The sequence below is a fragment of the Trachymyrmex cornetzi genome, unplaced genomic scaffold, assembly GCF_001594075.2.
Source record: "Trachymyrmex cornetzi isolate Tcor2-1 unplaced genomic scaffold, Tcor1.1 scaffold83, whole genome shotgun sequence".
Taxonomy (NCBI): domain Eukaryota; kingdom Metazoa; phylum Arthropoda; class Insecta; order Hymenoptera; family Formicidae; genus Trachymyrmex; species Trachymyrmex cornetzi.
The window spans coordinates 2,386,703-2,403,886 of record NW_017300169.1 but is presented as its reverse complement, the minus strand read 5'-3'; the positions used below and the strand labels follow the sequence as shown (position 1 = coordinate 2,403,886).

Here is a 17,184-nt window from a genome sequence, read left to right as displayed (position 1 = left end):
GATCAACTTGGGTCTCGTTCCATACGTTCCATACGTTCCATACGTACCATCGTTCTATTCTGCCATGTCGAGAACTTCCTATCTCTTTTAGATTTTGATGCACGCACACGCTTCAACCATAGTACTCAATTACTTTTATATACATGTTACGTGAATTTTGGTCATATTTTACACGTGCCACCAGTGTCGTTGAATTTTTCCGAAAATTGATAAAAAGTATTTGCGATTTGTTCATGATATTCATTCTTAAAATGCGAGAAGTCTTCTAAATGACTTGTAATATCGTTTGCGTATATTTTTCCGATTTTGGCAATCGAAAACGGTTCGTAAATGCCATTTCCACTCTTTGGAGAACAATAATGGCTGGCTTATGTTTTTGCTTCCTGTGTATTTTATTCTCTTTTGATCAGTAAAAATCAATACTAAATTTCATAAATTCATAGATTCGCAAAATAGAGTTCATAGATTTGCAAAAGACTTTTGTCCTCATGGAAAATATAGAATTTAGATTTACATAAGTTTCAAACATGTCGCGCATTTTAAAGTGACTAGTTACGCAACCTCTATCAGTGATTATATATTGTTATTTTTTTAATGCATTCTTATTTTTGAACTGTAGCTACATCTAACTTATCAATGCGATAAAATACAAACAATAAACATAAAGATTTTCATCATCCAAATCATTTTTCACATGTCTCATGTGTGTATTTTGTAGAATTTTACCTTTCAAGATAAGATCTTTTGAACGAGAAATGTTATAGAAAATTGCAGTCAAAATAGAAACCATCGGAATTTTTGATAAAAGAATATTTGACCGGTTTTGTAAGATCCTCCGTCTACAAAAAAAAAACGCATATAAGTAAAGACAAAATTTTCTGTTAAAGCTAGTCGAAAGAAAACATCAAATTCCCTGTTACATCGAATTGATATTCGATAATTCATATTTTTGTGCAAAAACTTTAATATAAATTGAAAAAAATGACGCGATATAATTGTTAACGTTTCACGTCACAGCAGCCAATAAAACAGCAATTTCGCGTTTGTTGAAGTTAATCATGCCTGTAAATAACGGGCAGAATTAAATTATCTGTAGACGAAATAATTATTTGCAATATTTAAAATTTAATATTCTAACGTACCAAAAAAGGTCTCAAATTATTTTTTCTATTTGCACTATCATTTTGTATCATTTCTATTACTACTCAAAAGTATTATAGTAATAAGTACTTGATATGTAGTTGTAATAAAAAAAATCTTGAAAATCTAAATCAAAAGTACATTTTAATAGAAATTTTGAAAGAAATAACAATCATGCGAATTGAAATAAAGCTAGAAATTTTTTTATATATATATATAAGATCATTTATACATTTAATTATATTATAAAAGTCTAATTGTTTCACTTTTGATGCCTTATAACTCTGAGTTACCGGTATTTCAATACACAACTTAAAAAATGTTAAATCTAAAAGTATTTAATCAAAATTCCTAAAACACTCCATATATGCGCAGTGGTTTTATGCACCAGTATTCGTCGACTCGTATAACGACATTAATTTTCGCGTGCATGGCCCATTATTTCCGGTTTCATTTCCGACTATGAAATGTGCGCATATTACATTGTTCATAGAGCGAGTCCAAAGTTGCATAAAGAACTTTGTTGCCATATTTACAATTAAAAAATAACAAAAAATGTTTGTACCAAAATGTAGTTAAACATTTCCGATTTATTTAGAATATTTGAAGCGTAGATGTAAATATGTATATTTAATTCTCGTACAACATTTTACATATTTGTTTATTTGTCATTCATATTAATTTATAAAATAATGCATTTGATGCATTTTGATTATTATGAGAAAAATGTATAATATAAAAGTATTATTTTAATTTTTTAAGTAACGGTTTTGAGTGTAACATTCTGTTTTCCATTTTCCATTTTTTATTTGAATCTTAGAATAAAAGTAGTTGGCAGAATTAGATGATAGAATATTTAAAGAGTAAACCTATCTTTATTTAATAAGCGTTTCTTTACGAACCTTTCTCTTAAATTTCTTCTGCTTCTTCAACTTCAAAGCTTCGTATACCAACGTGAAGTAAAACGGAATTTGCGACACCATAAAAGTAACATCTTCATTTGTGGTCGCTTAAGGGGAGACTCTGTAGAGGATTTAATCCTCCTAAAAAAAAAAGATGGTTTGCATGTATATATAATAACATTGTAACTTGTAGAACATTTTAATATTTTAGTTACGAGACTCTGGAGCTCCTTTGTATTATTAAATAGATAATTATGCTTCCATAATAGTAACTCGTTCCATTTCTTTGTAAAATTAAAAAATGTAATATTACCATATAATAATTATTATGATAATAACTTACTTTTGATGTGTTACGATAATATTATGAGAATAACATTCTATTTTATTTACTCTTTAAATTTCTGGAACGAAATCTTACTCCAAAAGAGTTAAGATATTGCCACTTTAAGTTATGATATCGAAAAAGAGTGAAAAGTTTACATTCTTGAGTAAGAGTGGCAGATTTCTGTTCTTTTTTTTTGGAGTGAGATTAATTTCAAAGAAAAATAATATCACTCCTTTTTTTTAAGTAAATCTCACTTTAAAAAAGCGTAAAAATCTGCCACTCTTATTTAAGAGTGCAAATTTTTCATTCTTTTTCAATATTGACTGTATTTTAACTCTTTTGGAGTGAGATTTTACTCTAAGAAATTTAGAGAGTAGATATTACTTTCTAACTATCTCATAATGAAACGAGCACAAATGTTTATAGCATTTATCGATACTTATGATGCGAATTATAGTTGCAGTTAACTTGCAATAGCATTATTGCAGTTGCTTTCTTTTCTACTTTTTTGTAACAATAGATTTTTGGAAAAATGAATACAAAAATTGTATCAAGACGCAATCTCTCTCGATTATTAGATTAACAAAGTCGATGTTGCGTTTATTCGTTTGCGGACAAGCATTAAAAAATAACGCTGAAAAATCAGTCGCTGCATGCTATCCGCAATGGCACATATTGTTTATTCGACGCGCGAGAAAATCTCTTTCGACGCTTTTTACCGTATAGAGTTTTGGACATTGCGTCGGGATATAGCCGATTCCGCGACTCTGATCCGACTCGTTGCGAATTGCATGAGAGGATTTTTATGGACGTGCGTGGTGCGTGAATAGTACATCATTTTCGTGTGAACAAACGCAATTCACGCTCTCAAATTAAAGATATTGTGTAAAGGGGATAAATTGTTTCGGCTACATATTTCGATTTTTATCTTTCGCTTCGATTTCATTGATGATAAAGTCATACGATTTAGTCAATCAACCAGGACTGGGTAATATTTAAAATAGTTCCATTTTAAATATATGTATTTAAAATGGAAATGGCATTTTGTATTTTCCTGAATCAACAGAGGTAAAATAAATCGACAAAGATGCATGTAAGATATGACGATCTAGAAATTTTGTGCTAAAAACATATTTATCAAAAAAACATCACAAAATTAAATTTAAGTACTTAAAATTAAGCATTACATTAAATTAAATATGTAGAAAGAATTGTCTCAAGCGCGTTCTGCCTTCCGCGCTTACATCGTATTTTAGGCGCGAAATGAGCGGAACACACACGCTATAAAACATCGTCGTGAATAGGGAATATTCGCAGTGTCCGCGTAGACGCAGCTTTAAACGCGTCGATTTACTGTAGAGGTTTTATCGCTGTCATATACAATCGGTCGGCGCCGCCGTTTTATCGTCGCTAAAAGACGCGTTCGCGCGATCGGACGTCGAGCGTTCATTTTGATTCGGCCATGCCGTAAATCATCGGCGTGAGTGTCGATTCTCGAAAATTAACGAGATCGATGCTTCCCCTTCCTCCAAAAAGTAAAACTGTGTAAAAATGCTAAAAGAAAAGAAGACAAAGAGAAAAAATTATACGGTTCTCGATTTTGTCAGAAGCAATAGACAATTTTTGCTACAACTATATCATCATTTTTTTTTCAATACAAAATGAAAATTACGGATCTGATTGCGTAATTCTAAGACTAATAAGCGAATTAAAAAATAAATTACAAAGTCATCTAAATTTATTGCGTAGATTAATTTTTCACAAAAAGTCACCTTTTATTTTAAAACCTATGCACTTATAGGTTTTTAAAAGTTTTAATTTTTATTAAAATGTACATATATATTGTACGTATCGCAACAATGGCGATTGTTTAACGCAAGATCGCGATAAGAAGAATTGCCGTTACGAGATTTTCGACATTATCCGAGAGACGGGATCTCGATAATAAAGTCTACGTCTCGTGCATCCCGGAATTGGTCATTTCGCATGCGAGAGATTCGACATGTAGTTTTCCTGAAAAATCATACTGAATATATATCCTCGCGTCACGTTCCTCTTTTGTTACTTCCCTATTTCGCGCATATTTGTGCACGTGTATGGAAAAAAGAGCAGCTGAACAAGCTTTTTTTCGTGGCGACTTCGCGCGGTTACAAGGCATGCTCGAATTCGTCCCTGGTATCGTACATCAATTCGACAGTTTTTTTGGCACTGGGCTAAAATTTGTTGGTGCATACTTTTTGCTCCTTTTGCGAATGATAAATGGCCGAAATAGAGACCAAATTAAAACGAGGAAATATCAAAAGTCGTTACTCGATAAACCGATCGCGATAATAGTCGTCAGTAGTTGATTGCCAGATTATTATATTGATAGGAAGATTCTCTTTGAGAGAGGAATCTCTTTGAAAAAAAAGATGTAAAAAGTCGAATTCGGTCTGTAACGAGAGAAACGAACGCAAACAGACATGATTTAAACAATTTGCCTTAAAACGAACGACACTGCTGCTTACGATTAGTCTTTGCAACCGACGCTTCGTGTGAATATGATCTTTCTTTAATTCCGTGGAAAATCATTTCCGCTTTATGGAGACGCGGATGGAATTTCGCGGTATTTTCTTTTCTTTTTTAAAGACTTTTACTTGCTCGGTTTATAGAACACTACATTTCGCCACCTTATAAAACATGAAAATGTCCAAGTAGATTCCACGAGATTGTTTACGTCTCCCACGAGATAAACCTGAAACTTTCAGTAGCATGCGGTCAAACTCTCACGGATATGTCCGTTGAAACAACGTCCGGTTGAATTACTAGGAAGATTGATACTTTATGAATATCGTCGCGACAGTAAAGTTTTCGTAGTTATCCGAGGACAAGCTTAATCCGCACTAATAAATATAGTGCGGATCACTTTGTGCAGAAATATAATAATTTAAAAATGTATCGAGATATAAATTACCTTTTTTGTCTAAATATACAAATAAATTGTCCTTAGAACATAACAATATTTTAAATGAACAGAATCCGTACATTAAAAGATTCTTGTTTTAATCATGAAAGTGAATTCAGACGTTCGGTATATTCTTTCTTTTTCTTTGGAATAAATATTTTAATCACGTGTGTTTGCGTAATTAATAATTCGAACAATATGATATTATATGAGTTTCTATCAGAACACCGCGGGCAATAAATTAATAATAAATGAATCAGCTCACGGATAGTTGTAGAATGGTATAAAGCAAGAAATGACCGAAGCGGAGAGAACCGAAGCAAAGCAACGAGGCTTGTCGATAAACTCACTTGCCGTGTTCTCGTTTAACTGCGCAGGTTACGGCAACATTTGTCCCAAGACGAAATGGGGCAAAGTCGCAACTATAGTGTACGCAATAATAGGGATGCCGCTTTTCCTTCTCTACCTCAGCAATATCGGTGACATTCTGGCCAGAAGCTTCAAGTGGACCTACGCCCGCTGTTGCTTGTGCAAGTAAGACCGTTCTGCTCGTCGCAAAAATGTGTCGCGTTCCTATTGATCTTTTCTGTAGTATCATATGTTACATTCCTATTCATCTTTTCAGTATTTACCTTTTTCGATAGCGAAAATCAGATTTTAAATCGTCATCGTCGAATTAATCTCGATCGATTTTTCAAGGTGCCGAAGAAGACCATACGATGCGGCAAGTGCGAGAGCGTCGGAGATATCGAATGATACTGCTGCGAAAAGAGATCGGTGGCCGCAGGTAAGCGACACCGTTGCAACCAGAATTACAATTCAATTCCATTATAACAAAGTAGCATCGTGATGCAAGAGAAAATAAGGCTTTCACACAGAATCTCTCAGAATTATTTCTATTATACATTCGAAATCTCTCTAAAACTAATCGAGATAAAGCAAAATTTTTTCAATATCAAAGACATCAATGCCTTATTGTTACAAGCGAATTCTGGTATGTTCGGGATATCAAGTAGGGAATATTCAAAGAAAATTTGTCTGTAGATTGTAAGCACGTATGGCGAGGAGATAGATACGTCAAGCTTGAATGTAGAAGAAACTTTACCTAGAGACGAGGACAACGGAGAAGTTAACGGAAGCGACGGCGATGACGAAGACGATGACGACGAGAGTGACAGCTACGATCCTCAGCACGTCACGGTGCCGTTAACTCTCTGTCTTGCTATTATGGTGGGGTGAGTATCTGACGAGAGAGATAATAAAGAGAAATAGGGTTAATTAAAGGATTCACTTTTAAAGAAGATATAACAGATAAATAAATTTTTAAAAAATAATAAAAATTCTCTTGATATAAAAAGAGTTTTTTAGATACTTAAAGTTTTTTAGTAAAATGATAACTCGAACGATATGGTGTAACATTACTTTTTAATAATTAATATGAAATAAATATTTTTACAATTCTCTGGTATTATTTAATTTGAAAAGTTACAAGTGTTTAATTGAAAATTAATTTCAAGATTGTCAAATTCTTTTCTATTCAAATCAAAATTCTATTAAGGTAAAATTACAGAGTATAATTTTCGGACGTGATGTACTTGGAGTATATATTGATGTTTATTTTCAGTTCGATCAGTCATCAAGTTTAATGCAAGTCTAACATTGCATTAAACTTGATGTCACTTACTTTCAAAAATTTAAAAGAACCTCTTGAAAAATTGTCTGGAATTGACAGCACTTTCCTTTACTTTTTACCCGATAGGTATATTTGGGGCGGTGCATTTCTGTTTTCGACATGGGAATCTTGGGATATGCTGGATGGTTCTTATTTTTGCTTCGTTTCTTTATCGACCATAGGTTTCGGCGATATTGTTCCTGGCGAGAAAATCTATTCCGGACATGCCTTTGATTTATCTTTTGTCATGTGTTCAATGTACCTAATGCTTGGTAAGTTTTACATATACATATACGATAATCTACACCTCTTATTATTTTTATGTAAGAGTCCATTTTAGAGCTTCCTTCAAGAAAATCCTCTTAACTGCTAATAATTAAACGTTCCTTTATAAATAAGACGATATTCATTATTAATATTATTATCATAGCATTAGAATCGGATATAACTCTAAGATGAAAATGGATAAAGTGAAAAGAAATAAAGTAGGTAAAGAATAGAAGTAAGAGGGTTTAATCAGAAAAGTAGGAAAGTAAAGAGATAGATGTAATATATTATAATTACATAAGAATATATAAAATATATATATGTATAGATGTGTGATAGCATGTGGGCGAGGTATAGAGGAATGAATGAGATAAGGAATTATGTAAACCAAGTCCCCTTCTTGGCTGTACGCTGAAGTGTAATAAATTCTATTCTATTAATATTATTATCATGTTACAGACTGAATGGATATGATTTAATCATATATTTTAATCGCTAGTAAAATTAGAATAAAAAATAGATACTTCATTTTTTAAGAAGTATAATCCGATTGTCACAGAATTTTTGACGCTCAACGCTATGATGCGAAGACAATCGTTTTAAAAGGGATCAACCGCTTTTAATCCTGCAACGTGATTTTATTCGTTGCAGTACAGCTTTCTATGCTGCGAGCGCATTAAGTTCGTTTCAATCAATATCCGATTGCTGGGCAGATTTTTCTTGGAAAATATTCAAGTGCTTTCAAATGTTTCGACCGCTTCCATACGCGCGAACGGCGCTCTCAATTTACGCAACAATTAGCGCAATAATATCCGCGATGCTTAAAATCACGCTCTAATCTAATATTCGATATAGACTTTACAGAGACATCGAATCACTTGTAATGTATATTTTTGTATTTTCAGGAATGGCACTGATCGCTATGTGTTTTAATCTCATGCAAGAGGAGGTGATCGCGAAGATACGCAACCTAGTGCGCATCGTCAAGTACATCTTCAGATGTGAAAGATGACGAACGAGTTTTCATCGTGATTCTGCACCACCACTACTTTAATTGGTAAGTTAATAAATATTTCCATTCTCAATCATTCAATAATCTAATTTTATGATGATTTATGATGATAGGATGATAGGATTTTTAGTCTTCACAAGAAAGATTTAATTTAATTTTCCTAAAATTCTTCCTGCACTTTAATGCTAAGAAATAGGTACACATATTTACGAGACATTTTTCACTGAAAATCATTTCTTATAAAAAAAAAAGATTGCTTGTGCTAGATGCGATCCGTACGAGCAAAGAGCAATCGTTTGTATCATGTAGCTGTATCTTTGATGTTCTCTCTCTGCTCTTTTTGAATTCTCCTTCAAATATTTCGCGAGGCGTAGGGGCGTGAGTGAACGAACGATTGAGTAGAAGTATTGCATTACAGTAAGAGCAACAAGACAAAAATCGTAAACTATAAATTCTATATGACTATTCCATGTCGCAAGGAAAACGTGGGTTATCCATTTACTCTCCTTCGAAACTCCAAGGTTTTCCTTTAAAAGTTAAAAGTTTTATGAAGAAAAAATTAACGTTGTACTATTTCATCGGTTAAATAGTTGTTCAAAGTATCACATTATAAGTATCAAAAATCAGTTTTACACTCTTCGAAACAATACAATTTTACGAAATCTTTCTTTTCGATAAACATTTTACCATTTCTAAAATTGCATGTTGGAATTTTTCGTTATCCGATTATCGGATCATTTGACGAAGCGAGCATTCTGTCGACACGAGAATAGAGAGAAAGAGAAAGATCAGACGTCATCGTGCGAAATAGATATATCGATATATATATATTACACACACACACACACACACGTGCAATGTGAAACGCGATTACGATATCTGAAGATATCCACGACAATATAGAAGCTATCGAGCGTTTGCAAAAGTAACTAATTGTATTTATAATTGTAAGGAAAATATCAAGTAGGTATCTCTTATCGAGATAGAATATAAATATTAATTGATTTGAAACATTCCCATTTCATATTAATGTCCACTTTCAACAAGATGAAAGTGGACATCATCGACTAAAAAAAATATTTCAATCATTTTGTATATTACAATTGTAAGAAATAAGTACATAATGCAGGTCGCCATATAAACGGATCTAGTACAAAAAACGGTTGACCCGTTTATCAACTATTGATTTCTTTGCGTTTTGCATCAACTTAAGCTTATTCTTGTGAACATTTTAAATCATGAGAAAATAAAATATAACGAGTAACTGATGACTTAACAAAAACTCAATTGCAAACTTAATTATAACTTATTTTATATTTATATACTTTGCTATATATATTACAATGTGAATTATTTTTACGATATACTCGTACATATATTCAGAAAAGAGAGGAACGTAAACAGAGCGTTAATGTAAATCTTTTTGAAAAATCAGAATTTTGCCAAAAATGCTACTAGTTTATTTTATCTATGTCTAGCATATCTCATCATATGATATATCACAGTGCATGATCGCGTACTTGAAGACAGGAAATTGATGCGCTTTTGACGGTCGTCGTTTCGCGCGAGCTTCGAATTGCGCAACAAAAAGATTCGCGAACAAGAAAACGAGAAAAATGATGGGAAAGGGAAAACTTTAACCAAGTTTCTTCGATCGCGCGAAATCAATATGAATTCTCGTCATTATTAACGTAATCTCGGAAAATAAAAAGTGCATCACAGTGCGTATGTAATAGAGGCGAAGAAAGCATTTATAAAGATGAAAGAGGGAGAAGGGATAAAGAAGCCTAGGGCGGCATGGCAGTAAAGAAGGAAAGAGGAAAAAAAGGATCAGAAGAGAGAGAGAGAGAGAGATGGGGGGGGGATCAGGTCGCGATGGAACGGGGCTGCGACTACGCGCTTTCGCATGCAGCGTTCCTGTTGTACATTTACCGCACATGCGCCACAGCCACCCCCGGAGACATTGGAGAGCGATCCTGCGCCCTGCTGCCACTACGGGGGTGCGTCCGTACGTAAAAGCCGGCGTACGCTCCTCGTTCACTGTCGTCATTCGGCTCGGCCTGCTCATATTTCGCTCAACATTTATCTCGCATTTCCCGACCTCATCTCGCTTTGTCTGTTCGATCGAAGCTCAAACGCCTCAAGCACCGCGGCCGCGAGATCTCGATCTAAACTAAAGAATCTCATCGATCTCGTTGTCACCGAGCGTCGAATCGCGCTCTATTCGTCGTTCACCACCGACAGTTCGGTCTCGGTGTCGGCTCGATATCCGCCAGCTCCAAGTTTGAACGTATCTCAGTGTTGAGATATGAGGCTTGTTTTAAACGTGAAAAGTTACGGATAGTTTTATCGAAACATTTGTTGGATTTTACTGCAGAGTGTATCTGCGGCTAGAAGAAGGATTCTCTCTCGCGTGAATAGACGGCCACGAACGAGGACACTCGTCGACGTCCATAGAGTCAAGTTCGATAGAGCCCGCGTATACGATCGGGATGGCATTTAGTATGACATTTATAACGAGAAAGTGTGCAGTCTACGATCGACGATTATCAATGAAGCCTCTTTAATTGAAAACATAGTGGAGGTTTTACAGTATGACATGCGGCTTTGTTCTTTGCTGACGAATTTCTCGTACCGATAATGACTCTTTCGCAATGGCATTAAATTCTTCCTACTTTATATTGGAATATTGGAATAGCTGTCGCTTATGATTCTTGGAAAATAAGACGAGATGGAACTTAAATTTGGAACAGAGTGAGTAATGTGACACATTTAATTCACTAAATAGAAACTTTCCATACTACTCGGGCAACAGAGATAATTTAAAGATAATTAAATTGTCATAATCTTTAAAATCGTTTGTCGGTTGCATATAATAGCTCGCCGAATTATGATGGAATCAGCGATTAACGTAATGAGAATGATAAGAAAAGATATGCGGTCTGTAAACGACTCTTTTGTTTTCCACTAGTGTTTTTCAATTTTTGAATTTTTTTTTAAATTTAAAGTATTCCTTAATTGACAAATTACTCGCATCATTTATTTTATTTATGATTTATTAAATTCTTATATTCCGTTCGCTTAAAATTAATCATCTCCGTATATGTCCAACGTCGAGCATTCATTTTTCATAAGGGACGCTTTGGAACAACCCCTCAGGGTAAAGAGCGGACGTGATTCGATGTGGTCATCGTGTTTCAATTCAAGAGTTCTTCCAATGATGCCCGTCACCGCGATAGATTGAGAACGGATGCGGACCATTAAGTAAATCGCGAATGCCAATCAGTGCGGAATAATCAGCGATGCCGTCGCGATCAATTTATCACGATGATTTTTCATATTTTTAAAGCATGATTTTGACAAAACAGTAACAAAGAAATGAGATAATGAATAAATAATATCGAATAAATTTGCAGTGTGTATTTCGCAAAACGAAAGAAGCATGTACTCGATATTGTTCCGTTTCGGAAGCAGTCCAATTGCGAGTCGTTTTCTTCGACTTATCTATCAATATATCGGACGTAAGCAATATATAAGTTGATTATAGTCAATCTTTATGAATCGTAAGTGATATGGGTCAATCATAGTCAGACCATATCGGATGCCAGTGATACGAGTGTTCCAGACATTATACTGTGAGCATGTCGATCATAATGAGACATTATTTGTGATAAGTGATATTATAGACAAACTAGAAACTGCTTGTCTCTCTTGTCTTACTGTTAAACAAAATTAATGCGAGACGCACAGTGTAACGCGCAGAGCGACATTGATCTATCATAATTAAATAATATTATGTATACACGAAACGATGGTGTAAAAATATTATGGCAATGGATCGATGGAACATTGATTTCTTATTATTATAAACAAATCAACGGGATCGTTTAAAATAATCGGCGCTTCTCTAGGCGCGATTTTATGAAACTCCGCGTGAACATTGTGCGAACAGGTTTTTTTCTATTTTAGCAGTGCGATGTTATGTTCCGCAAACCGCCATGGGAATTCGAGAATCGCCGTCGAAAACGCGAAAAGCAAGAGTAAGGAGCGATCATTGTTAAGCTGAATGGTAAGTTGTAATAATCAAATTTTTTGAACTTATTTTGCAAAGCGGTCAGCGCAGCGCATTAGAAGAATCGTAATACATTCATTTACAAGTAATAGTTTTAATACTTTGTCTCATTCACGCGAATACGATCGTAAAACACACGTAGCGGAATACGATCGTCATAGATAGAAAAAAGTATACTTTGCTTTCTCATTGTGATTTACATTGTGATTTGAATTTGATTAATTTCGATCCTATAATAAAATTTGTATTTGTTAAAAAAAAAAGATGGTCGCAAACAAAATATATAGAGTATCGAGAAATTTTTATACGTTCCTTTATTTCAAGCTTTGAATTGCAGTTCTCATAGTATTAATGATGTTGTGATAATTAAAAAATTTTTAGAGTTGTTAAATATAGAAAAAGTAAATAATTATATCTTATATTTTATTTTAAAGAAATTGTAGTTGGAAATTTAATCAATATGTTATGTAATGTTGCAAAGTAAAATAATGAAATAATTATTTTCCCTATAGTTCCTAAACGTTAAAACAGTTGCATTTTTATTAATACCATTGTTATTATTTTATACAGAATTAATAATATAATACAATAAATACATTGTTGAGAAATCATTGTTAATACTTGATTAAAATAACTGTGTGCTTTATATATATATATATATGCGAAAAGAAGAGCATTCAGCATAAAAACTGGCCGTAACGGTAGAGTAAAAATATATACTGTATATACATCATTATGTGAACAGTATAGGGAAGTGTGTCAAGCAAAACTTTTTCTTTATCTTGTATCATTCTCGTTTATGCCCGTGATTAAAAATTGGTGAGACAATTTTGCTTCTCCAAGCAAGGTTAATCCTTGTTTCCTGATAAGAACGTTCTCTTCAGTAATGAACGTGCGATATGCGCGGCACTTTCGAGGATTAAAAAAAGGAATCTGATTACGCGCGCGCTTGCAGATTATACTTATCTCGAGCTTCATGCAAAATTGTCCAAGCGAGATTGATATGGCACTTGGTAAAATTTGCATTCGCTTACACCTCTCCCTGCATATAGTCGCAAGAAATATCACATCTCTTAAAAGTAAAGCTGAGATTCAATTACGAGTAAGATCGAATTTAAAAGCATTTGTCTTTCTGGCTCGACAGCCGCTCTCACTCGAAAACAAAGCCTCTTCTCGTGCAACATTTAACGTCCATTTCGAGGATTACAAGCTTTACACGAAGCTCATTATATTTTTAACATCTCGCTTAGCAAACGATAGATATATCAAACGAATGAGCACGAATGCAAGCGAAAAATTGTGTTTCGTGGAAAGTTTTGAGGTTTACGAGCAACCTCTACTTCCTCTCGTCGAACGAATTTGTTTTTATTCGAAATAGTTTTCCCTTAAGGTATATAAATTATACCCTCGTCGATCGACAATTGGATAAACTAGGCTGTCTTCTTCCTTTCCGTGACTATTCTTAAATTTAAAGAAATTTCTTTGTCTTCTTTCTTTGCGTGACTTTTCTTAAATTTGGAGAAATTTCTCTGTCTTTAAAACAAATTAAAGCCGTCGTAAACAAATTTGATCCTTATATATTATAGTTGTATATAAAGTAAGACTCGCTTTACAAGCTTTCGGTGCACAACTTTTCATCTTTAATTCCGTTTTTTGAATATCTATTTTTAAATTTCAGTTTATTTTTCTCTTTCTCAAATATTTTGATGTAGCTTTTAATTATTTATCTGTCACATACGTTTCTTTTGCCCGGGCAAAATAACAGTACTTGAAATATGTATCGGTTTGTAGGAAATATTTCTATCGCACGTAACGTTATACGTCGACTCGTTGGTGAAATTTGTGTAAAAGCGCAGATGTTGCTGCAGGCTAGATAACTCATAATGCCGAAGCGCGCATATAGTTGTCACTTTGCTGTACAGAATCCCTCTTGGGCATTCCTTTGTAAAACCCTTTTATTTCTTTCCTCGCCTACTTCTCCTCTTTGTTCTTTCTACCTCATTTTTCTCCGACAAAACTTTATATCGAGAAACCGCATAAGGAGTCTTTTAAAACGATTGGCTCCATTCGCCAATATAAAATTTTCAGATATTTTCTCTCTGGTTTGGTCTTCTTTTTTGGGAAAGATGCATTATATAGTACACTACATACAGTGCTGTATTACGTTTATGTCAAAATGTGACGAAAGGAAAGAACGCACGAATGTATTTTTTAATTTGCAAGATTTTTTTATTTTGTTGTCTTTACTTTCAAAGTGAAAAATATTCTTAAATTGCTTGAAAAAGTAATATAAAATATACTATAATAACTTTATTGATAAGTTGTATTAATAGATAATAATATATATAATTTAATATAATAATTCCTTTAGTACAAATAATTTATTAGAGAAAAGAAAAAAGAAAGTCACTCACATATATTTTTCATGCTGTTTTCTGTCTTCTGAATTCTTCGATGACTCGTTCCTTTATTTTTTTATTTTTCAACTTTGCACGCCTTCAGACAGATCCGTAAAATTACAGGAAATAAAAACAAATCGTTCTTCGCGACATACTATCATTGTCAATTTTTGTTTTAATTCTCGTTAGGCTTCAAGAAATAAGCAAAGGTTTTTGTCAGTTGAATAGCATCGATAGAAGACTTGAAATTCTAAACGATCCTTTAATTCTGAAACTGTTCTACTTAATATTAAACAGAATCAGTTATTCTCCAGGTTCCTTTATTTTCTGTCCATTCGGAAAAAGAATTACTTTCATGTGTAATTTATCCTTCTTTTTTTTAGTTCAACGAGATTGTTATTGGTGATACTTATCGTTGTTATAGCTTGCTCACTTGGGTGTTATTAATTTACAAAATTATCTAAAATTTTGATGTTTATTGCAATCAGATACAAGAGAAATAGATATAATCGGTGAAATAACGACTCAAGATAATGCAAATATAAGTAAATACGTGGAATAATTAAATATTTAACAAGAATAAAATGACATTTCCAAATTAAATTTTATTCTTCTCTAGTATCCTGTCTGATTACGTGCAATGTCATTTTTTAAATCAGATGTATTGACTCGGAAAAATACCAAAAGTTGATACTCGAATCTGAGAAAATAGCTTTAAATAGCACAACGCATCATTTTGAGATTTATTCATGTTGAAAAGACGTATTTCGTGTTGTCCATTCGTTCTACATAATTGAATCAGAGAGATCTTGCATTACATTGAATAATTGTAATTTTAATTCTCTCGTGAATATGGGAGGTGATATTAATCCACAAGCGCAGGAAAAATAATAACCCATTAATCCTTTTATTCATTCGCTGCAACCGCAGGCTACGTATTACGAAAACTTGGAAAAAGGGATTACGAACAGGGATTGCGAATTTACTCCTTTTACCACGAGATTATTTTTTTATATTTATATGCATAGCGACACATGCCGAAATAATCAAAAAATAAAACACAAGTAAAATAAAATAAAATAAAAGTGAAAGGAATTTAAAAGAAAAAGTAAGTGATCTTAGCGCAAAGCGGATAGAATAAGTATCTTTTTTATATTATCAGTGACATAAGATATCTTACTTTTGCTCGCAAATAAGGTACGAGTGCTAAATAAATATAAAGCAATCAAAGATGATAGAAATCTCGCTGGATGATAGATCCTAATTAATTGAATGTTGCCTCTGGATCTCTTCTTCGATGGGTGTGTGTGTGTGTGTGCGCGTGGTGTGTGTATGTATGTGACAGAAACAAAAATTTAAAGTATATCGATTATAACGAGATGTATAAATAAAAATTGCAAGTTAAATGTCATATCCACGATAAAGGTGATAATGAAAAGCGTATTAACTTTGATAAAAATTATAAAATTTAGTCATAACATTTGAAAAAACACGACAGAGTAATTTGAAATTTACTGTAATAAAGACAACATTTCTTTCGATAAAAGAAGATTATATTTATAATTTGCCGTTGATTCCCCATTTACGATTACTTTACGCGTCGTATCATGTGATATATCCGCATGTGTGTAATTTCCTGTCAGAGAGCATATGGACGTGATAAAATTAAGATAAAACCGACCTCCGGATATCGAATTTCGTGAAAAAGCGAAAGTCACTTGTGAGCGTGCGACCGCTTGAAAATAAATCGATGCCGAACTATTCGTTCGATCGTACGTTTGCCCATGCATTGTTTCAAATTTCATCCCCTTTCTTTCAACGAATGCCCTGTTAGTTAAAAGGACATTGAGAGTACAAACAACAGCTCCGTCCGATGAAACATGATACATCGTCGCGTGAACCAGCTATCGCGCGTGGCCGGTATATGCGTTTTAATTAACATCGTCAAACTTGAAGCACTCTCTCTCCCCCCCCCCCCCCCCCCCCCCCCCCCTCTCTCTCTCTCTCTCTCTCTCTCTTTCTCTCTCTTCCCTTCTCATATTCGTGGCGAACGTCACGAGTGTTGATCCCGTTAATTCCACAGCGCGGAGCGTGCAAGTCGGTTAAACTTTTCGATTGAAAACCGCGCCCTGTGCGAATTAATTGCAAAAACGCGTGAATAGCGCGTTTCCACTGATGTGCTTGCCACATCGCGCATGCGATTTTTCCGGAAGTCGCGTTTCATTTCCGACGACGAATAGTACGCTTTATTGTCGCTCTCGACGGAAATCGTTAGGAAAAAAGCTCATTCATGGGTGTATTCCAGTAGAGCATACATTTCTTGCGCGTTGTTCAAAGTAATATATTTAAATTTTAAAATTCGAGAGGATAAAGATATTTATACAGGGTGGGCCATCTATTGGTACGTTTTTACAGAGTGGGCCATCTATTGGTACGTTTTTAAAAATG

The 17,184-nt window shown here is 33.9% G+C and overlaps 1 protein-coding gene across 7 annotated transcripts in view; it reads left to right on the top strand.

The window, feature by feature from the left end:
• Positions 1-17,184, top strand: part of LOC108768884 (two pore potassium channel protein sup-9) — a 41,738-nt gene that overhangs the window by 11,584 nt on the left and 12,970 nt on the right. For 3 of the 7 annotated variants that reach the window (XM_018519554.1, XM_018519553.1, XM_018519551.1), the window contains exons 4-8: positions 5,692-5,848; positions 6,014-6,101; positions 6,359-6,549; positions 7,074-7,258; positions 8,159-8,310. In XM_018519554.1, coding sequence (XP_018375056.1) covers positions 5,692-5,848; positions 6,014-6,101; positions 6,359-6,549; positions 7,074-7,258; positions 8,159-8,265 — 728 coding nt within the window. In that variant the 3' untranslated portion in view covers positions 8,266-8,310. Of the gene's footprint in view, positions 1-5,691; positions 5,849-6,013; positions 6,102-6,358; positions 6,550-7,073; positions 7,259-8,158; positions 8,311-10,296; positions 11,020-11,710; positions 11,787-12,234; positions 12,335-17,184 lie in introns of those variants that run through there. The other 4 variants (XM_018519550.1, XM_018519548.1, XR_001940512.1 and 1 more) reach the window with 3 other exon arrangements.